This window comes from Trichomycterus rosablanca, chromosome 1 (assembly GCF_030014385.1).
Source record: "Trichomycterus rosablanca isolate fTriRos1 chromosome 1, fTriRos1.hap1, whole genome shotgun sequence".
Taxonomy (NCBI): domain Eukaryota; kingdom Metazoa; phylum Chordata; class Actinopteri; order Siluriformes; family Trichomycteridae; genus Trichomycterus; species Trichomycterus rosablanca.
The window spans coordinates 6,575,665-6,598,779 of record NC_085988.1 but is presented as its reverse complement, the minus strand read 5'-3'; the positions used below and the strand labels follow the sequence as shown (position 1 = coordinate 6,598,779).

The 23,115-nt window shown below is 41.7% G+C and overlaps 1 protein-coding gene across 1 annotated transcript in view; it reads left to right on the top strand.

The window, feature by feature from the left end:
* The first annotated feature begins 957 nt into the window (after positions 1-957).
* LOC134316959 (NACHT, LRR and PYD domains-containing protein 12-like) overlaps positions 958-23,115 on the top strand; it is a 512,992-nt gene continuing 490,834 nt past the window's right edge. Inside the window, exons 1-7 of the mRNA XM_062997547.1 lie at positions 958-1,032; positions 3,082-3,135; positions 3,291-3,476; positions 3,576-5,081; positions 7,221-7,394; positions 9,904-10,077; positions 16,622-16,795. Coding sequence (XP_062853617.1) covers positions 965-1,032; positions 3,082-3,135; positions 3,291-3,476; positions 3,576-5,081; positions 7,221-7,394; positions 9,904-10,077; positions 16,622-16,795 — 2,336 coding nt within the window. The 5' untranslated portion in view covers positions 958-964. The remainder of the gene's footprint in view (positions 1,033-3,081; positions 3,136-3,290; positions 3,477-3,575; positions 5,082-7,220; positions 7,395-9,903; positions 10,078-16,621; positions 16,796-23,115) is intronic.

Below are 23,115 nucleotides of genomic sequence, written 5' to 3'. Positions count from 1 at the left end.
TTCTCTTATTTAGGGGTTTAGTTTATTCCAGCAAAAGACTCAACAGTACAACAGATTGAAGATGTTTATGATTGAATGAGCTACTCGGACTACTTTGAGATGGAGACTATTCATCTAGACTGCTCCAACTAACAATGAATACTGATATTGATAGGTAAATAGATCCTGTAAATTTTACCATCCAATATTTACCACCATTTTTTACATTTGTGACCTAACTGTCACCACATAAATCACTATTATACGTTTATATTTGCAGTCAGATCCAAACAAGGGGTTCAGATTCTTCAGTACCCAGTCATATCATCATAACCAGTGATGCTTCTGTGCATCATCCAGTACTGCAAGATGAAGATCCATCACCTGGATGCAGGTAACATGACACTGTTTCATTGTGTGAAGAAATGTTGTTTATATTATTGTAAATAGAGCTTTGGCCACTATGTTGCAGATCGTTCATGCAGGACTGAGCAAACCTTCTGCCCTTAAAACTAATTATACTGTGTTTTATTTATCAGTCCAATCTCAGTACAGAGATCAGAGTCTCCAGTACCCAGCTGTATATCCATGAAGAGTGATGAGTCTATGGATCCTCCTTTAAACTTTAAGGATGAAGATTCATCACCTGGACCGAGGTAAGAGCTCCTCAGAGTTCTCAGTGTGGTGTGTGTGTGTGTGTTATGTGTAATTGGTTCAATATATACATTTATGTTTTCAGTCCAATCTCAGTACAGAGATCAGAGGCTCCAGTACCCAGCTGTATCTCCATGAAGAGTGATGAGTCTATGGATCCTCCTTTAAACTTTAAGGATGAAGATCCATCATCTGGACCCAGGTAAGAGCTCCTCAGAGTTTGCAGAGTGTATGTGTGTGTGTTATGTGTAACTGGTTTAATATATACGTTTATGTTATCAGTCTAATCTCAGTACAGAGATCAGAGTCTCCAGTACCCAGCTGTATCTCCATGAAGAGTGATGAGTCTATGGATCCTCCTTTAAACTTCAAGGATGAAGATCCATCATTTGGACCCAGGTAAAAGCTCCTCAGAGTTCTCTCTCTGTGTGTGTGTGTGTGTGTGTGTTATGTGTGTGTGTTATGTGTGTGTAATTGGTTTAATAAAGAGTGACGGATCTATGAATCATCCTTTGAACTTTAAAGATGGAGATTCATCGACTAGACCCAGGTAAGCGCTCCTCAGAGTTGAAGGTGTAATGTGTATCGTGTGTGTAAATTGTAAAGTGTCTAGATTAAATATGTTTATACTTTCAGTCCAATATCAGTATAGAGAAAAGTTTGTCCAGTACTACTAAAAGAGACTCTGACTTTCATGAATTTGTGCAAAAGATTAGAAGGAATCTGATATTCAGGTCGAGGGTCTTGACCTTCATATGGGTGTATTGATCAGGACATGAGTCCGTTTGAGAATATAAATACTGAATAAAAATGGTGGAGACTTTCTGTGCTATAATTAAGATGTTGAAAGTATCAAGTCAGTGATCACTCACATCCAACCTCATGACATCTGAGTGATCTGTAGAGTCACTGAAAATAAAACCGTAGATTCTAATTCAAATAGCTTTACTGCATAATATGTAACCAAACACTGTAGATCTTCCTCTTTTATGCTACTAGAATGGTCCTTTATTGTAAGGAACTGCATCAGAAGCTTATTAGAGCCACTGTTGGATACTCCTTCTCACAGTAAATCCTTGCCAATGTCCAGTCACTCCAAAACAAAGTTGTTGAGCTTCAGGCAAATGTTAAGTTTCTGAAATAGTATGACATCACTTGTCTTATTGCATTAATTGAAACTTAACCTAAATACATTTTTGCCACGGACTGGTGAATCACTTGGTGGATGTTTGTATCTTGAGATCAACAAAACTGGTGTAACACAGTTATCATTAGAGAGACAGTGTGCACACACATTAAACATTAAACTCGTCTGTATCCTTAAAGCTCTTTTATTCATCTAGGGCATTCCCACAGTCATTTGTTATTTCACTAGCCACACCCAAACACGACTACTGCCAGAACTGTTGAAACTAAACATCACTTAAATAGAACCTGTCTGGCAATGTGCTGCAGGCTAAAATTTTACAAAGCAGCACACGGTGCTTTATTCTAAACAGATTTAATTACAAGATGCCAAACAAAGTCATTAAAGTCTGGAAAGAGATGAAAAGCCATTGCCAAGACTCCGTGAGAGTTATTATCCAATTTCCATTTCCATCACTCAAATTTTATGGGGGGCTGCAGGTGTGTTACTGTGTGCGTGTGTGCAGTGTATTGTTTTTGTGTGAAGTATGTGTATTGTATTCTTGTGTATGTAGTGTGTGTTTGTATTGTGTGTATAGTGTGCGTCAACAATTCCACCTTAGGAAAAAGAAAACTGAGGACTCTGGAAGTGCTGCTAGTTCTAGATTTGATAGCTTTTATCAGCAGGTAGAAGTGCTTCTGAATTCAAAATGTGTTTAGGAGTTGTCAGTAAGAGGTCAGTTGGTGCTGCACAACACCAAAACATCAGGTTTATTATTATTTTTTTTTTGTATTTTATTATTGATGTAATCCTCACATGCATGGTTTGTTGAATTCATACGGGTAAAGATGAAAGTTTCTAACAAAGTTTCAACAGAATTGTGTTTTTAAAAATTTTTTTAACTGTTGCCTGTACCTGTTGTTTGTATTAAAGTGAGGAGGAAATGTATCCTGATGTATTCTGTAGATCTCGCTGAACAAAAGCATGCACTGATTGATATGACACACGTGTTCCAGCAGCTTTAGAATCATGGCAGATCTGTTTATTTATTTAAATTTTTGGGTTTCTCAATTGCTAGGCTAAAAATAATTGACATCTCGAAAATGTCATGAAAAACCGATTCAATCATTAAAAGTGATTAAAAGTGTATTTAATCTTCAACTGTGTGTAATAACCATTAGTAAAAAAAATATGTTTTTTATTTTAGAAAAACCATCTGGAAAAAAATTAGATGAGATGTTTGATATCAGCACATTACACTTAGAACATTTAAAGTTAGTGCAACTGAAAATAGGACCAACTGTAATTTTATGTGTCCACAGCATCCTGCCGGGGGCGATAGCTAAAACACCAAAGAAAATCACCAGAAATATGGGGTAAGATCAAAGCCAGTAGAAAATCCACAGTGGTGTTATTATACAGTGGAGGTAGATGTTCTATCATGTTAATCTACAAATTAAATTTGATTAGATAGATTTGAAATTAAACATAATCTCTATCTGCTTGTATTGTTCTCATAACCACATTACAGGTCTGACTTCATATCTGCTGGAACTGAAGTTCAGAAGAAGCTCAAATTAAATCTGATAAAGAAGTTTCAGTGTGTAAATGAAGTGATCACAAAGCAGGGAAACCCAACACTTCTGAATGAGATCTACACCGATCTCTATATCACAAAGGGAGAAAGTGGAAAAGTCAATAATGAACATGAGGTAAGGCAAATCGAGGCAGCGTCCAAGAGAGCAGCAACAGAGGACACGCCCATCAAATGTAACAACATCTTTAAACTTTTATCAGACCAAGATGAACCCATCAGGACTGTCCTAACTAAGGGTGTTTCCGGCATCGGAAAAACCGTCTCTGTACAGAAGTTCATTCTGGATTGGGCTGAAGGGAAAGAGAATCAGGACGTCCACCTCATATTTCCACTTCCTTTCAGAGAGCTGAATTTAATGAAGGACCACAAACTGAGTCTGATGGATCTCCTTCATTTCTATTTTCAGGAGATAAGTGAAACTGACATTTCCAGCTTGTACAAAGTTCTGTTTATTTTTGATGGGTTGGATGAATGTCGTTTACCTCTAGATCTCCAGAACTCAGTGAGATTGAGTGATGTAAATGAATCAGCATCAGTTCATGAGCTGCTGATGAACCTGATCAAAGGGAATCTGCTTTCTTCTGCTCGGATCTGGATCACCTCCCGCCCAGCAGCAGCTGATCAGATCCCCTCTGAGTGCATCGATCGAGTGACGGAGGTACGAGGATTCAGTGATCCACAGAAGGAGGAGTACTTCAGGAAGAGGGTCAGTGATCAGAGTCTAGTCAGTAGAATCATCTCACACCTGAAGTCATTAAGAAGCCTCTACATCATGTGTCACATTCCGGTCTTCTGCTGGATTACAGCCACAGTTCTAGAGAGAATGTTTGGTGAAGCAGAGAGGGGAGAGATCCCCAAAACTCTGACTCAAATGTACACCCACTTCCTCATCATTCAGACCAACGTCATCAGAAAAAAGTACATGAAGAATCAGGAGGAAGAAGGAGAAATGATCCTCAAACTGGGAAAACTGGCTTTTAAGCAACTGATGAAAGGAAACCTGATCTTCTATGAGGAAGATCTGATGGAGTGTGGCATTGATGTTCAAGAAGCCTCAGTGTACTCAGGTGTGTGTACACAGATCTTCAGAGAGGAGTTTGGACTTCACCAGAGTAAAGTGTACTGCTTTGTTCATCTGAGCATTCAGGAACATCTTGCAGCTCTATATGTGCATCTGACCTTCATGAACGAAAAGAAAAATGTTCTTCAACAGAGTGAGTCCTCAAAACTGAGTATCCTGAAGACAAAACAAATCTCAGATCTACACAAGAGTGCTGTAGATCAGGCATTACAGAGTAAGAATGGACATCTGGATTTTTTTCTTCGCTTTTTTCTGGGTCTCTCACTATCGTCCAATCAGAATCTCTTACAAGCCTTAGTGACACAAACAGGAAGTAACTCTCACTACAAACAGAAAACAGTTCGGTACATTAAGAAGAAGATCAGTGAGAATCCCTCAACAGAGAAATCCATCAATCTGTTCCACTGTCTGAATGAACTGGATGATCATTCACTAGTTCAGGAGATCCAACAATACCTGAAATCTGGAAAACTACAACAAACCAAACTCTCTGATTCTCAGTGGTCAGCTCTGGTCTTCATGTTACTGACATCATCAGAGGAGCTGGATGTGTTTAACCTGAGTGATTATACCAACCAGTACATCTCATCAGAGGAGGTTCTTCTGAAACTGATGCCGGTGGTTGCAGCATCCAGAGCAGTTCGGTGAGTAATGCTGAAGATTCCTGTTTCACATGAATTCTCTGCCCCCTTGTTTTTACCCCCTTTCTCAGCTGGACAGACAGACAACTCCCTCCTAAATACAGTTACACTGTGTGCATCAGAATGGAATAAAACTACAAAAAAAAAAAAAAACTTAAATAAAAAACACTACATGCACATAGCTGAAGTCAAGTGTTACATTTGGTACAATATGAAACTTAACCAAATGTAAAATAGCGCTAACAAGTTAGCATTTTGTGTAAAAATACCAATTGCTATAGTAACGACAACAACCGTATTCATTTACTTTCGTAACTTCTTAGTATGTTAGTGTTAAACTGTTTATAAATGCCATCAAGGCACGTCTCCAACTGTTACCAATCCAAGGGCTTCTTAATGACTTGCTTTTCTGTGCAAAAGTTGCATGTGGGAGACCATTAGGTTGCTTTACTACCTTGTGCACTTGGATAAGGTCTCTGCCGAGGAGGAGCAGTATATCGGGGTCTAACTTGGGAATCTTATCAGCTATGGACTTCAGATAGGGCTGGTATCTTGCAGCTTCAGGAGTAGGTATCTCTGCTCTGTTGTCGAACAACATGTTGCATTCGATGAGTGTAGGGAGTTAGAAACTGATTTCCTGGTATTTTGACTCTACAACAAACACAGATGCTCTTCTGCCTGTCGTCTCTGACACCCCTGTGCATGTTTTCAACGTGTATGGGGTGGAGTCGTCTGCTATTCGGAATAGGTCAAAGAAGGCAGATCTAGCAAAAGTTTTGTTGCTCTAATCATCAAGGATTGCATATGTTCTTATTTTTCTGTCTGGTTGTCAGGCCTTACGTTATTCTAAGGATTTCTCTCTGAATCCTTTGCACTTTGTTAATGGGTGGGGTTTCTTGTGAAGAGACACTGCTTATTGATGTCTTCCCTTCTTTCGGATTCATCCCTTTGGACAGCTTTGTTGACTTCTATTTTATGGATTGTGATCAGCATTTTAGAATAATGTGGTGGAACTCTGTAAAAAGTAAGAAGGTTTCATTGCGAACTAAGCTAAGAGAAAATGAGAATGGAGAGAAAATTACTTCACATCTTTTTTTGAACCTGCTCCCTTCTGACATCCATCTTTCTTGTAACGGATGTGGCAGCTTCTCGAGGATAGGACTAATGCCACGTGCAGTGTCTAGATAAGACAGGCCAGGCAAGTATCTTTTAGTCTTAGCCGTCTCTAACATGCTCGGCTGAGTCTGTGCCTAGCCATTTAATCAGCAAGTCGAGTTATTTACTTGGCTTAAGGTCCAGGCCCTCAATAGTATTTATAAAAGTAGACTTCCTTGAATGATATTTTTCTGCCTTGTCATTAAATTTGGTGAGCCCTGCTGTGAGCAAGTCGCGACATGCTAGGAATTTGGCCAAGTCCATTGTGTTTAAATGGCTAGATTAAACTCATTGGATGTATTACTGTGAAGGGCAAAATGCTGTTTGTTGTTTGAAGAAGTTTGTAATGGGAGTCCTCCCACTGGCACGTCTTGGAACTTTTCAACTGATGTACTTCAGTGTTGCATGGCTGGACGTCTTGATAGAAGATACTCAAGATGCCTTTATGTAATTGTACTGGTCCTGGATGTACCTTTTAGTTATCTGGAAGGGAAGACAGGATGTTTCTTGTGCTCCATCACTTGGATTTGGCGGCTGTGTCTGTTTGTCTGTTTCCACACCATTGTCACCACGTCTCATTTATTATTGGTTCCTTTGATTGTTGAACTTGTTTCTTCTTCTTGTCATTAGTTGCTTACACACATAAAAAAGTGTAAACTAAACTTTCGTCTCTTTGTATTTTGTATCTAGTGTTTTATCTTGTTTGGTGATGTACTTAGTTTTGACCCAGTCTGTTATGTTTTATTCTTTATTATGAATCTGCACATGTTGACTCTGTATGTCAGTGTTTAGAGTTTAAAAATAGACTTTTAACAAATTTACTCAAATACACCTAAACATGCCAAAAATCTAGTATTAACATAGTAACTAAAATTATAAGTTTCAATCAAATCAATTTTTAGTACATTTAATTAACCAGATTTAGTTATTAGATCAACAGATGATCTACACTTGTGCTATCGAATCAACTATCATGTTTTTTTTCAGGCTTGGTTCACGTGAACTAAAAGATAAAAGTTATGAAGCTCTGGCCTTGGTTCTCAGCTCAGAATCCTCCAGTCTGAGAGAACTCAATCTGTCTTATAATAAACTAGGAGATTCAGGAGTGAAGCGTCTCTCTGCTGTACTGGAGAATCCTCACTGTAAACTGGAGATACTGAGGTAAGATCATCTCTCTGAGAATCACACATGAGCTGCTCCTCACTAACTAATAGTAAGACTGAAACAGAGGATTTAGGTTTGAATGGAAGTTGTGTACCTCTGTTGTATTGAACAAGTGAACTAAAAGGAAGCTGATTTGTACAAATTGGGGAAAGGTGGTTTTAATGTTTTGGCTTACTAGATAATTGAGCGTTTCCGGCTCAACAGCTGCTGCTTGTGGGATTTTTGTTGTATTTTTTTATTTTTCCACTGTAGCCAATTTTACATATTGTGACTACATTCATTCCACTTTCTTGTTGTGTTGCTGTAGTTTTACTGATCATGTAGAGGCCATACTCTACAACCACAAATCAGAAAAAGTTGGGACATCATGGACAATGCGAAGAGTAAAAAAACAAAAAAAACAACAGAGTTTCTTACATTTCCTTTGACTTTTATTTTATGTCAGACATGATGAACCTGAGACATTTCATGTTTTATCTGCTCAACTTCATTTATTAATAAACATCCATTTCTGCATTTCAGGCCTGCAACACATTCCAAAAAAGTTGGGACAGTAAAGCATTAACTACTTTGTAATGTTGCCGTTCCTTTCCACCACACTTAAAAGACGTTTTGGCACAGAGGAGACCAAATGATTTAGTGTTTCAGCTTTTATTTTGTCTCGTTCTTCCTGCAAACACGTCTTAAGATGTGTAACAGTACAGGGTCGTTGACACATTTTTCATTTCAAAATTCTCCACACATTCTCTATTGGGGACAGGTCAGGACTGCAGACAGGCCAGTCCAGTACCCGTACCCTCTTCTTCCACAGCCACGCCTTTGTAATGTGTGCAGCAGGTGGTTTTGTATCGTCTTGTTGAAAAATGCTGGACGTCCCTGGAAAAGACGACGTCTTGAAGGCAGCACATGTTGCTCTAAGATCTCAATGTACGTTTCTGTATTAATGCTGCATCACAGAGTGTAAATGACCTTTACCAAGGGCACTGACACACCCCCATACCATGACAGACCCTGGCTTTTGGACTTGTTGCTGATAACAGTCTGGATCCTTTTCATCTTTGGTCCGGAGCACACAGCGCTTATTTTTCCAAAAAAGACCTGGAATGCTGATTCATCTGACCACAATACACATTTCCACTGTGTGATGGTCCATCCTAGATGCCTCCAAGCCCAGAGAAGTCGACGCCGCTTCTGGACATGGTTAACATAAGTCTTCTTTATTACACAGTAAAGTGTTAAGTATCATTTGTGCAGTAACTCTGTATTGTAGAGCTTGATAAAGGTTTAATAAACGAATCCCTCACCCATGTGGTTATATCAGCTAGTGTTGAGTGGAGGTTCTTGATGCCGTCTGAGGGATGGAAGATCACGAGCGTTCAGATTAAGCTTGCACCCTTGGCCTTTACGCACTGAAATCTCTCCCGATTCCTTGACTGGTTTAATGATATTCTGCACTGTAGAGGGAGAAATATGCAAATCCCTTCCAATCTTTCTTTGAGGTTCATTGTTTTTAAACATTTCAATCATTTTCTTACACATTTGTGGACAAACTGGATCCTCTGATCATCTTTACTTATCAGAGACTCTCAGCCTTTCCTGGATGCTGCTTTTGTGCCGAACCATGATTACAGTCACCTGTTTGGAATCCCATAAATATTTAGTTTTGTCAACTTATTACTAGCCCTAAATTGCCCCCGTCCCAACTTTGGAATGTGTTGCAGACCTGAAATGCAGGAATGGATGTTTATTAATAAATGAAATGAAGTTGAGCAGATAAAAGATGAAATATCTCAGGTTCACAGGACGCCTGGACTTGACAATGAAGATCTCAGCAACTACTGGCCCAATTCTAAGATCTTTTATCTGAGTAAGCAGTAGGCAGTGATAGCTCAGTGGTTAATCAGAAGGTTGACGGTTCAAGCCCCACCACCACCAAGTTGCCACTGTTGGGCCCCTGAGCAAGGCCCTTAACCCGCAATTGCTTAAAATCATGTTCAGTCATAACTGTAAGTCGCTTTGGATAAAAGCGTCTGCTAAATGCTGAAAATGTAATGTAAATGTAAGCTTCTTGATCACGTTGTTGCTGCATCTAGTGTGTTTGTTGAAAGTGTTCCAGTCTGGGTTTAAGGAAAATCACAAACTGTGCTTGTCAGGGTTGTTAATGATCTGATAATTGCAGCTGACAGACTGGGGTTACTGAACATCCTTGTTCTGTTAGACCTAACTGCTACATATTGAAAAAGTTGGTATTTTTAATACTAAAACTCTCCTGGTTTCAGTCTTATCTCTTTGTCTTAATAAACAGATTTAGGTCAGATTTACCTCTCCTTTCTTAGTTCCTGACCCACTGTTATTTATTATGTCCATGCTTCCATTTCAATTGTGGTTCATGGTCTTCTACAATAAATGATTCATCCACACTGATTGTAGACTGTAGTGACTCTGTAGATGATGAAGTTCCTCTAAAACTAAGAGAATGAAGAGTGGATCATTGTTCTCTCTGCAGGTTGTGTTATTGTGGTGTATCAGATGAAGGTTGTTCTGCTCTGGCTTCAGCTCTGAGATCAAACCCCTCACACCTGAGAGAACTCGATCTGTCTCATAATAAACTAGGAGATTCAGGAGTGAAGCGTCTCTCTGCTGTACTGGAGAATCCTCACTGTAAACTGGAGATACTGAGGTAAGATCATCTCTCTGAGAATCACACATGAGCTGCTCCTCACTAACTCATCTTCTCTAATAAAACTGTTTACATCATCTGGGAAATGTAATCAGTAATAAATTGACTGCAACCACACAGTACAGAATCTGTAAATCAGAATCTACCACAAATTGTCACTGTAATTATTATTATTATCATAATTATCATTATCAGTAAAAATAATAATATTTAAAAAACATTTACTACTTCTATCCCTGCTACTACTCATAATAACAGTAATACACAAAACTAACAGTTATTATAAATATTAAAACTAATAGCTTTATTAGCCGCCCCCTCACTGCCTGGTGGAAATCCAGTTAAATTTTCAGCTACAGATTTTCTCCATCTGCTAAAAAAAATCCATAAAATTACCAATTTTTTTTATCAACATAAATCCATTAAAGTTTCATCATGGAGTCAGAGAGGAGGAACCAGTCTGGTACAGTAATTCAGTAATGGAGACAGAGAGGAGGAACCAGTCTGGTACAGTAATTCAGTAATGGAGACAGAGAGGAGGAACCAGTCTGGTACAGTAATTCAGTAATGGAGTCAGAGAGGAGGAACCAGTCTGGTACAGTAATTCAGTAATGGAGACAGAGAGGAGGAACCAGTCTGGTACAGTAATTCAGTAATGGAGACAGAGAGGAGGAACCAGTCTGGTACAGTAATTCAGTAATGGAGTCAGGTACAGTAATTCAGTAATTCAGTAATGGAGACAGAGAGGAGGAACCAATCTGGTACAGTAATTCAGTCTGGTACAGTAATTCAGTAATGGAGACAGAGAGGAGGAACCAGTCTGGTACAGTCATTCAGTAATGGAGACAGAGAGGAGAAACCAGTCTGGTACAGTAATTCAGTAATGGAGTCAGAGAGGAGGAACCAGTCTGGTACAGTAATTCAGTAATGGAGACAGAGAGGAGGAACCAGTCTGGTACAGTAATTCAGTAATGGAGACAGAGAGGAGAAACCAGTCTGGTACAGTAATTCAGTAATGGAGACAGAGAGGAGGAACCAGTCTGGTACAGTAATTCAGTAATGGAGACAGAGAGGAGGAACCAGTCTGGTACAGTAATTCAGTAATGGAGACAGAGAGGAGGAACCAGTCTGGTACAGTAATTCAGTAATGGAGACAGAGAGGAGGAACCAGTCTCGTACAGTAATTCAGTAATGGAGACAGAGAGGAGAAACCAGTCTGGTACAGTAATTCAGTAATGGAGTCAGAGAGGAGGAACCAGTCTGGTACAGTAATTCAGTAATGGAGTCAGAGAGGAGGAACCAGTCTGGTACAGTAATTCAGTAATGGCTGCTCATGATCTTCATCATCATCAAGGAAAAATCCAGCAAACCAACCAGATCACTTTTACTATCAGTACATTCAACTGAAAGAAGCCATAAAGAAAACAGTAAACAATAAAACCTTTATAACCACAATATTCTACCTCTATATTTACACTTAAATTATATGGCCAAAAGTATGTGGACACATCTTCTAATTATTCACTAACAGGTGTTTCAGCCACACCCACTGCTAACAGGTGTATACAATTATTTAAAATACAATATTAAATCCAGATTAAGATGTATTAATTTAGATTATTTACTAATTTTGGATCTTTTCTCCGATGAAACAATTTCTGGTCTGTATTATTGTAATGATTATGTTATAATTTAGATTATTGTTTATAGATTTAGATTTAATTCATGAACTATTGTTGACAATTGAATTACTGTGCTTGTAACGGTGTGTGGGCTAGACGGACAGGAGGGGCGGACACAAACGCAGAGATGTGAGACAGACTGGTATATTTTAATAATAAGACAGGACAGGGTAGAACAAGACAAGGGTACACAAAACCAAACACACAACCTATGCTAAGCTAACTAAAGCTAAACTAAACACACAGGAAACCTAAACCCTAAGCTAAACAAGAACTAGACAGGACTAAACAAAGGCTAAACAGAAATAACAGACTAATAGGACTAAACAAAGGCTAAACGGAGGCTAGTACACACAGGCTAACAAACAAGGACTAGGCTAACAGACAGGGGCTAAACAGGGACTAAACTAAACAGGCTAACAAAGCTACACAGGCAAACATGACTAAACAGGCTAGACAAGGACTAAACAGATGAAACAAGGAATGAACAGAACTAAACAAGGCATGAACAGACTAAACAGGCTAACATAACAGGAACAGGCTAAACTGACCGACAGGAGCTAGGAGGAAGGTAAAACAGAGTTACCAGGGGCAAACAGACAGAGTTACCAGGAGCAAACAGACAGAGTTACCAGGAGCAAACAGACAGAGTTACCAGGAGCAAACAGACAGAGTTACCAGGAGCAAACAGACAGAGTTACCAGGAGCAAACAGACAGAGTTACCATGAAAATAGTCTCCAACCAGCCTTTCCCTGAGCCTCTCCTAAATAGTAGCAGCTGGGGCTAATTAGCCCCAGCTAACCAATCAGGAGAGGGAGGCTGGCTGGAGACTGGGGAGAGAAGGGCGTGGCACACTGGAGCACAGAATCACCCTGAGGCTCCAAGTGTGACAGTAGGCCCCTCCCCGAAGGCACGACTCCTGGCGTGCCCAAATACAAAAACAAAAGGAGGTCCTGGACCTTGAGGGGCAAATTCGAAGTCATTTAATATGCCTTGCGGTAGGCATGATAGGAGACCAGAAGCGCTGTCGGGGAGCGCCGACGAGAGTTCAAAAGCGCCGTCGGGGGGCGCCAATGTGGGAACAGAAGCACCATCGGGGGGCGCCAACACGGAAACAGAAGCGCCATCTGGGGGCGTCATCTCGGAAACAGGAGCGCCGTCTGGGAGTGCCGACGAGGAAACAGGAGCGCCGTCGGTGGGTGCCGATGAGGAAACAGAAGCACCTTCGAAGGACACCAACTCTGGAACAGGAGCGCCATCAGGGGGCGCCAACTCCGGAACAGAAGTGCCGTCGGAGGACACCCACTCAGGAACAGAAGTGCCGTCGGAAGACACCAACTCGGGAACAGAAGTGCCGTCGGAGGACACCAACTCGGGAACAGAAGTGCCGTCGGAGGACACCAACTCGGGAACAGAAGTGCCGTCGGAGGACACCAACTCGGGAACAGAAGTGCCGTCGGAGGACACCAACTCGGGAACAGAAGTGCCGTCGGAGGACACCAACTCGGGAACAGAAGTGCCGTCGGAGGACACCAACTCGGGAACAGAAGTGCCGTCGGAGGACACCAACTCGGGAACAGAAGTGCCGTCGGAGGACACCAACTCGGGAACAGAAGTGCCGTCGAAGGACACCAACTCGGGAACAGAAGTGCCGTCGGAGGACACCAACTCGGGAACAGAAGTGCCGTCGGAGGACACCAACTCAGGAACAGAAGTGCCGTCGGGGGACACCAACTCAGGAACAGAAGTGCCGTCGGAGGACACCAACTCGGGAACAGGAGCGCCATCGGGATGCGCCAACTCGGGAACAGGAGCCAGCTGCGTGGAGCCTGGCGAAGAGGCTTCGGGAGTCAGCTGCGTGGAGCCTGGCGAAGAGGCTTCGGGAGTCAGCTGCGTGGAGCCTGGCGAAGAGGCTTCGGGAGTCAGCTGCGTGGAGCCTGGCGAAGAGGCTTCGGGAGTCAGCTGCGTGGAGCCTGGCGAAGAGGCTCCGGGAGTCAGCTGCAAAAACACTGGAGAAACGTCATTAATCAGCTGCACAAATCCTTGAGAATCTCCTTGATTCAGCTGTGAGGACCCTGGAGAGGTGTCCGAAGTCAATGGTGAAAACACTGGAGAAACGTCATTAATCAGCTGCACAAATCCTTGAGAATCTCCTTGATTCAGCTGTGAGGACCCTGGAGAGGTGTCCGAAGTCAATGGTGAAAACACTGGAGAAACGTCATTAATCAGCTGCACAAATCCTAGAGAATCTCCTTGATTCAGCTGTGAGGACCCTGGAGAGGCGTCCGGAATCAGCTGCAAAAACCCTTGAGAAACTTCTTGAAACAGCTGTGAGAACCCTGGAAAGGCGTCCGAAGGTAACTGCGAAAACACTGGAGAAACGTCATTCAGCTGCGAGGACCCTGGAGAGGCGTCCAAAGTTAACTGCGAAAACACTAGAGAAACGTCGCTCAGCTGCGAGGACCCTGGAGAGGCGTCCGAAGTCAGCTGCGAAAATCCTTGAGAAACTCCTTGAAACAGCTGTGAGGACCCTGGAGTGGTGTCCAAAGTCATTTGCGAAAACACTGGAGAAACGTCATTCAGCTGCGAGGACCCTGGAGAGGCGTCCGAAGTCAGCTGCGAAAACACTAGAGAAACATCACTCAGCTGTGAGGACCCTGGAGAGGCATCCGAAGTCAGCTGCGAAAACACTGGAGAAACATTCAGCTGCGTGGACCCTGGAGAGGCGTCCAAAGTCAGCTGCGAAAACACTAGAGAGGCGTCCAAAGTCAGCTGCTTGGACCCTGGATATGCGTCAGAAGCCAGCTGTTTGGACCCTGGAGAAACTGGACTCAGCTGTGAAAACACTGGAGAGGCATCCGAAATCAGCTGCTTGGACCCTGGAGAGGCGTCAAAAGTCAGCTGTTTGGACCCTGGAGAAACTGGACTCAGCTGCGAAAACACTGGAGAGGCGTCCGAAATCAGCTGCTTGGACCCTGGATATGCGTCAAAAGTCAGCTGTTTGGACCCTGGAGAAACTGGACTCAGCTGCGAGAACACTGGAGAGGCGTCCGAAATCAGCTGCTTGGACCCTGGATATGCGTCAGAAGTCAGCTGTTTGGACCCTGGAGAAACTGGACTCAGCTGTGAAAACACTGGAGAGGCATCCGAAATCAGCTGCTTGGACCCTGGAGAGGCGTCAAAAGTCAGCTGTTTGGACCCTGGAGAAACTGGACTCAGCTGCGAAAACACCGGAGAGGCGTCCGAAATCAGCTGCTTGGACCCTGGATATGCGTCAGAAGTCAGCTGTTTGGACCCTGGAGAAACTGGACGCAGCTGCGAAAACACTGGAGCCGGCGAACACACAGAAGGACCGCCGGAGCCCTTGGGGTCGAAACAGGAAACAGGACCTAAATAATTTTGGCTGGCTCCTAACGTGGACTTGGGACAGTCACGAGCTTTATAAGCGGGCACTGGCTCCTGGACCACATCCGCAGTGGGCACTGGGGAAAATTTAACCTCCCCAGTGGGCACTGGATGCCAGGTATAAGCTGCAGTGGGCACTTTGCTACATGAAAATTTGGTTCTCATGAGGCCCTCGAAATCCTTCACCGAGTTCAGCTCAACTCCCCTGTCAGACCAAAGCTGCTTAGCCCACTCACGAGCAGCACCCCTCAGCCGAGACATCATAAATCGAACCTTGTCGATTTCAGTTGGCTGGGGGTCCAGAAGGTTCTGCAGGTAGAGCTGGCTCTGTAGAAGGAAGCCTTCAACCCTATGGTTGCTTCCATCATAAGGAGCCGGCCTACTAAGCGGGAAGACTTGAGGAAACCTCATGGAGCCGAAGTCCGGAAAAACATGGACAAAAAACATCTCGCTGTGTCCTCTTGGGAGACTATTCTGTAACGGTGTGTGGGCTAGACGGACAGGAGGGGCGGACACAAACGCAGAGATGTGAGACAGACTGGTATATTTTAATAATAAGACAGGACAGGGTAGAACAAGACAAGGGTACACAAAACCAAACACACAACCTATGCTAAGCTAACTAAAGCTAAACACACAGGAAACCTAAACCCTAAGCTAAACAAGAACTAGACAGGACTAAACAAAGGCTAAACAGAAATAACAGACTAATAGGACTAAACAAAGGCTAAACGGAGGCTAGTACACACAGGCTAACAAACAAGGACTAGGCTAACAGACAGGGGCTAAACAGGGACTAAACTAAACAGGCTAACAAAGCTACACAGGCAAACATGACTAAACAGGCTAGACAAGGACTAAACAGATGAAACAAGGAATGAACAGAACTAAACAAGGCATGAACAGACTAAACAGGCTAACATAACAGGAACAGGCTAAACTGACCGACAGGAGCTAGGAGGAAGGTAAAACAGAGTTACCAGGAGCAAACAGACAGAGTTACCAGGAGCAAACAGACAGAGTTACCAGGAGCAAACAGACAGAGTTACCAGGAGCAAACAGACAGAGTTACCAGGAGCAAACAGACAGAGTTACCATGAAAATAGTCTCCAACCAGCCTTTCCCTGAGCCTCTCCTAAATAGTAGCAGCTGGGGCTAATTAGCCCCAGCTAACCAATCAGGAGAGGGAGGCTGGCTGGAGACTGGGGAGAGAAGGGCGTGGCACACTGGAGCACAGAATCACCCTGAGGCTCCAAGTGTGACAGTGCTTTATCATAAGTTAAATCATTTGCTTTTTTATACCTGAAGCACTTTCACACATACATTCTGAATTTGAGGTTAGTTTAGACTCTCAAAAAATGCTTTCTTTCACCTGCTTCAGTTAGAGATCGCCACAGTGGATCATTTAGTGGATCACAGTGGACCATAATTGATTTGATCATTGTTCTCTTTGCAGGTTGGATTATTGTGGTGTATCAGATAAAGGTTGTTCTGCTCTGGCTTCAGCTCTGAGATCAAACCCCTCACACCTGAGAGAACTCGATCTGTCTCATAATAAACTAAGAGATTCAGGAGTGAAGCGTCTCTGTGCTGTACTGGAGAGTCCTCACTGTAAACTGGAGATACTGAGGTAAGATCATCTCTCTGAGAATCACACATGAGCTGCTCCTCACTAACTCATCTTCTCTAATAGTGAGACTGAAACAGAGGATTTAGGTTTGAATGGAAGTTGTGTCTTTACTAAATAAAAAAAAAAGTGTAAATGATCTATAAAAATAAACCTGTAACAATACTGAGTCCTAAGTTACAACATTTCTGATCAATGTTTTACTTCTCTTTCACCAGATTAGAACATCTCAATAATATCACTAATACTAATTTTAATGAACAGCTGGACAGAGAAACATAATTGTTATAGCACCATTTGGAACAAAGCATCTGTATAGCATCATGATCAGAGCCTAATTTTAGCTTATTATGCTTTGTTAGCTAACTAGCACATCTATTTATATGTAAACAGAATATGTTATGAATGTATAGAAGCTCTGGTCAAAAACAAGAACCAGAACTTCTGTACCATCCTACACATCATTAGATCTTACACTGAATATTCATCTAATACCTGCTCCCTTATATCAGGTTTAATCTAAACGTTTTGATGCTGTAAATTCATTTCTTACTAAGTTAGTAAAAACAAGATCTTTAGGATTTTTTTCACTGTTGATGTTCACACTAAGATTAAAGGTGAATTATACTGTAGATTAAATGACTTTACGGTATTTCAGTATAAGAAACTCCAGTTCTTTTTTAAACAATGAAAAATATTCTGCTATCAACGTTCTCACATTCTCTTTTTTTAATCATACACTCCTGAACAGGGTGTCAACACAACACAGAGCATCACTCACAAAATCAATTCACCTTCTGATTTATTAAAAGACAAACCCACAGTGTCCACGTTAGTGTAACAATTCTAATAATAAACAGTGAAGATTTGATCATTGTTCTCTCTGCAGGTTGTGGTATTGTGATGTATCAGATGAAGGTTGTTCTGCTCTGGCTTCAGCTCTGAGATCAAACCCCTCACACCTGAGAGAGCTCGGTCTGTCTAGAAATAATATAACAGAATCAGGAATGAAGCTCCTCTCTGATCTAAAGAATGATAAATGTTTCAGACTGGAGGTTCTGAGGTGAGTAAGAACTATTTAAGAGAATCCAGTTCAGGAATAAAAGGTTCTAGTTAAATCCACTCTGTACTGATTAGAACTTTGTAACATAAACACTGGATTTATAACATTTATAAATCATGTCATTAAAAAATAAACTATAATAATGATTAAAAATGAACTTTACAGATTTTAAGTGAGTGGATGATGGAAAATCTAATAACAGTTTGTGTCTCTGGTCTTGTGTAAAAATGTTCAATAATAATCACCATCAACATGTAAAAACTTTTGTCTGACTTTTTGAGCAAAAAATTGTTAATGAATATAAACATGATTCTTAGCACAAAAAATGACATTTAACTAAACAAAACACTAAATACACAAAAGCATAAAAAATATTTAGTTAAACATGACAGTGAGGAGAAGAGAGAACATGTGAGGTGATGAACTACAGATCAACATCATGTTTCCATCATTAAATACGAGAACACAGGACTGTTATTAATTTATTCTTTTATTATTTTCAGGATTTGGTGATAAACTCAGATGAAGACGGAGATTAAAAGCAGCGATTATTTCTGGGATGTTCCGTGTATCTTCTATCTTGAGGAACAGAGAACATGTCAATCATTCTACAATTCAAATGACCACAGAGGTGATTTACAGCTGTGATTAAAACATCTGTACAGGATGTGAATGAGAAGATGAAACTGTGCAGGATTCAGACATCATGACACGAGTGAGAAACTGTAGAAAAGGTTTTAATCACAAGAAGAAAGTGTTTATGATGCTGAATAGATTGTTATTATGATCAGACTCTGGAGACACAGCGCTCGTCCTGTACATTCAACATCTAATTCACTCAGATCAGTCACAGATTCATCTGATATTATTAAACCACATTCTGATTTTAATCATGTTGTAATGTTCCCTTTAAGGGTTATGAGCATGCGCATTAGAGAGAGAGAGAGAGCTTCAGATAGCGATAGAGAAGCATGCATGATGTTTTACTTCGGGTTGTAGCCCGACTGTTTTATTCTACTGCTGCTGCTATCCAGATTGTGATGAATAGAAGTGTGGGTGCTCTTGTGCTAAATAAATACTCCCATTACCTGCACTGGTCGACTCATATGTGTTCTACGGATGACAGGGCAAGTAAACAAGCACCAATAATCTCTTCAAGGGGCCTCCCCACACGAACTAGATGTTATAAATTGGCGCCCGAACCATGTTGTAACTTTACTCTCCAATTCTTTTTCTCTTTTCTCATTGCCTGGAGTTATAGTCTGTTATAGTCCGCAGAAAAACAAACATTGTACAAAACTCTCCGTACTTTAAAAAAGGTGCTGTGTGTTCTATTTTTTGAAGTACGGAGAGTTTTGTACAATGTTTGTTTTTCTGCGGACTTTTGGCTACCCACGTGAGCGTTAGCTTTAGTTCGGTTGCTACACTGGGCCTGGGTTCGTAATGGATATATTTTGTTGCTGTTCTGTGATTTTTCCTAGCGAATTAACTTTATTCCTGAATCAAGCTTCGTCACCTTTGCTGGTGAATTATTGTTTTCGGCGAAGACTGGATATTTTTCTGTTTTGGAAGTTTGTGACACTATACTGGCTAGGCTACTGGATGCTAACTGATGCTAGCCTTGCGTATTGTCACAAACTTTTTCTATAGTTTCATTTTGTGGTCATTGAACTGACTTTTAACTTTCGCTTGATTTCAGGGGCAATCTAATTTTTGTTTATCATGTTTGCCAATTTTGATGAGCGGTTCTACGAATGCTGATGCAAACTAAGCTGGTTTGTGAACTTCATTTTCCTCGCGTAGAAGATTATTTTTACTTTACTTTTGTTTGTGTTTTCGTGAGGGACACTATCGCTGACGATTTTACTTTTTTCAAAGGCTGTTGGTGATGTTTTACGGACTACTGTACTTTTCTGCAGTGTATAAACGTTACGCCTGCATTGGGACTCTAATGTGATGAAAACGGACGTGTTTTACATCGGTTTGCAGTAGAGCTCCTGTCAGTGTTTAGGAAAGCAACAAGTAAGCCTGTTTCTATTAATTGTTTTTTTTTGTATCACTAATGCTATTCTAGAGTTTATTATTGAATTTTGTAATACTTACATTAGTTATACTGTTAGTGACTTTGACTAATTGACAGTACAGTGTAAGCTATTTTCTTTTCTTATTGTAGTTCTGTTTTACGTAATTCCGTAAATTGTTAATACTGTTTTCTGTATTGGGTGAAAATGGATGATTTTGATCATTTGACTGACTCTGACAGTGACGTTGTCATGCTTCAAGTGCTCCTTACCTGGTTATACTTCGCGAACCTGTTTTCAGTGTAACCGTAAATCTTTTCAGGGAGATGGAAATTTTAATGAAAGTGTAACTGAATTTTTGCCACAATGCTCAGGTGGTTCAAGTACACAACCTATGGACCAAGAACGGTCCAAAAGGAAAAGTCAACAGCAGGTTGGTGCTAAAGGCAGTAGACAGTATCACCTTGAGGCCCAACAGTCCTCAAGCGGTTCCAGAGTGTTTTCTGGCCATGTAGTTACCCTTTTACTTCTACCCTAGATCTTCATCATTTAGGTCATATAGTAGACACTTCTTCTGATGCTTCTTGGAACACACCTTTCTGTGTGAGTGTTAAACTTAAGAATCAGGTTGTATCTGCAACGCTTGACACTGGCGCCTCGTTATCTGCTGTGTTAGCAGATTATGTTGATAAAGATAAAACCAGTAAGCTGAAGTGCGAGCCATGGATTTATCTTCCGTTGAGGCTAACTGATTCTGCTTACTGCGACCCAGTAGGAACTACATGGTTGCCTATTTGGTTCCAAGGCCAACGTTTTTTTCCATCGGTTTGTGGTCTTGAAGACAATGTCCTCACCTCTTATTCTCGGGATGGATTTCATGATCAGGGCATCCATCTCAATTCATATTCCAAGCAGAACTGTCACGCTAGGGTCACAGGAGATGCCTGATGAAATAGACCATGGGGATGTATCACCAGCCTCTGACTTCCTGTGTTGACTAGAGGAACCAGACTTTCCTTACCCTAGTCTTAATGACTGTTAACTTAAACTTGGTGACTCCGTACTGTACAAAAAAAGAGATTGAACAGGTTGCTGACAGATTTCAGTGGCCATCGCATTGAGACTGGTGATGCAAGACCTATTCACCTTTCTCCATATCGTTCTTCGCCGCTTAAGAAGAAACTCATTGAACAACACATTCAGTCAATGCTTACTGACATCATCATTGAACCTGCTTCAGGACCCTGGTCTGCATTGTCCGGTTGTCATTGTTCCCAAGCCGTCTGGAGAAGCTAGGTTTTGTGTGGATTATAGAGGCCTTAACCAGGTGACTGTAAAGGACATACCCGTTACCAAGAGTGGACGAAGCCCTTGATTTTCTTGCTTGGGGGAAGTTTATCTCAACACCTGACTTGGCTCGTGGTTATTGGCAGGTTGGTGTGGATGAACACGCCAGACTGAAAACTGCTTTTGCATTCCATTGTGGCCTATTCCAGGTCATGCCCTTTGGACTTTGCAATGCCCCTGCGACTTTCCAGAGGTTTATGAATACAGTCTTGGCAGGCCTGATCTAAAAAAGTTGTGCCGTTTACCTGGATGATGCTGTGATTGCATCACCGACATTTGAACAGCATCTTCTGGACTTGAGACAAGTCTTCTCACAACTGGAAACTGCTGGGCTTACCCTGAAGCTTGGGAAATGTCAGTTCTGCCGGAAAGGGCTGAAGTTCTTGGGGTACAAGGTTTCGTCTGATGGAATTCTCCCAGACACAGACAAGGTTTGATGCAGTTCTAAAGTTTCCTGTGCCCACTGACGTTAAGCAAGTAAGGCAGTTTTTAGGCCTGACTAGCTATTACCGTAGTTTTATTCACAATTATGCTAAGTATGCTGAGCCTTTGTTTGCTCTCACCAGACAAGACACGCCATTTGTGTGAGACAGAGATTGCCAAGAAGCCATGGACTATCTGAGGACGTGTCTCACCTCAGCTCCAGTCTTGTGTTTCAGCTCCAGTCTTGTGTTTGTGTTTGTGTGGGGGCAAGCCATAGCCTAGTGGTTAAGGGACTGGACTAGTAATTAAAAGGTCGCTGGTTCAAGCCTCACCACTGCCAGGTTGCTGCTGTTGGGCCCTTGAGCAAGGCCCTTAACCCTCAATTGCTCAGACTGTATACTGTAACTGTACTGTAAGTCGCTTTGGATAAAGGCGTCTGCTAAATGCCGAAAATGTAAATGTAAATGTGTTTCCTAGATTTCAAACGCCCTTTTAGTATCCACACTGATGCTTGTGATCGCGGACTTGGAGCAGCTCTTATGCAGCGTAATGATGCTGGAAAGGAGATTGCTATAGCTTATGCTAGCCGAACCTTACACAAGTCAGAAGAACCTTACTCTACGACTGAGAAAGAGTGTCTTAGTGTAATTTGGGCCCTTGAGCACTTTAGACCCTATATTGAGGGACTTTCGGTCACGGTTTATACCGACCATAGCAGCCTAAAACTCACTGGTTGAGTTAACCGACAAAGAGTAGCTCTGCCGTCCACAGGGGGAAGATCCTGTGGTGGCTGAGCTCTTGGAAAAACTGGAGAATTCACTTAATACTTGCTCTGATGAGTCGGAGAACAAGTTTGTTGTCCATGATGGTCTTGTGTATTATCATGACTCGGATTGCAGTTGTGGGTTGCGTCCGTTGAGCAACTTAAAGCTGTATGCTCCGGAGTCTGTTAGGGGGGCACTTTAAGGATTAAGGATGTTTATTTGTCATTGTATTTCTACAACAAAATTTAGTTGGCACTTTAAAACTACAGCTTAAAAAGAAAATGAGAAAAACACAAACTACCACATAAACATATAACAGTCACACATTCCATTAAAAAAATACAGCAAAGATTTCAGTAATGAGAAGTATTAGTCCTTGCCCAATTTAATTCAAGTCTTATCAATAAGTGTATTTGGTTGAGGGACGAGCATTCTAGGTCCGAGTATGTGAGTGTGTGTGTGCATATGGGGGAGGGGTGATGGCGGCTACAGCTTTAGGGAAAAAGCTGTCCCTTAGCCTATTAGTCCGAGTCCTGATGGTACAGTACCTCCTCCCTGACGGCAGTGGAATAAACAGGGAATGACCTGGGTGGCTGTTGTCTGTGCAGATGGACCATGCTTTTCTTCTCATTCGCTCCATATATACAGAGTCCAAATCCGGGAGCTCAGCTCCCACAAGCCTCCGTGCAGTCTTCACTACTCGGG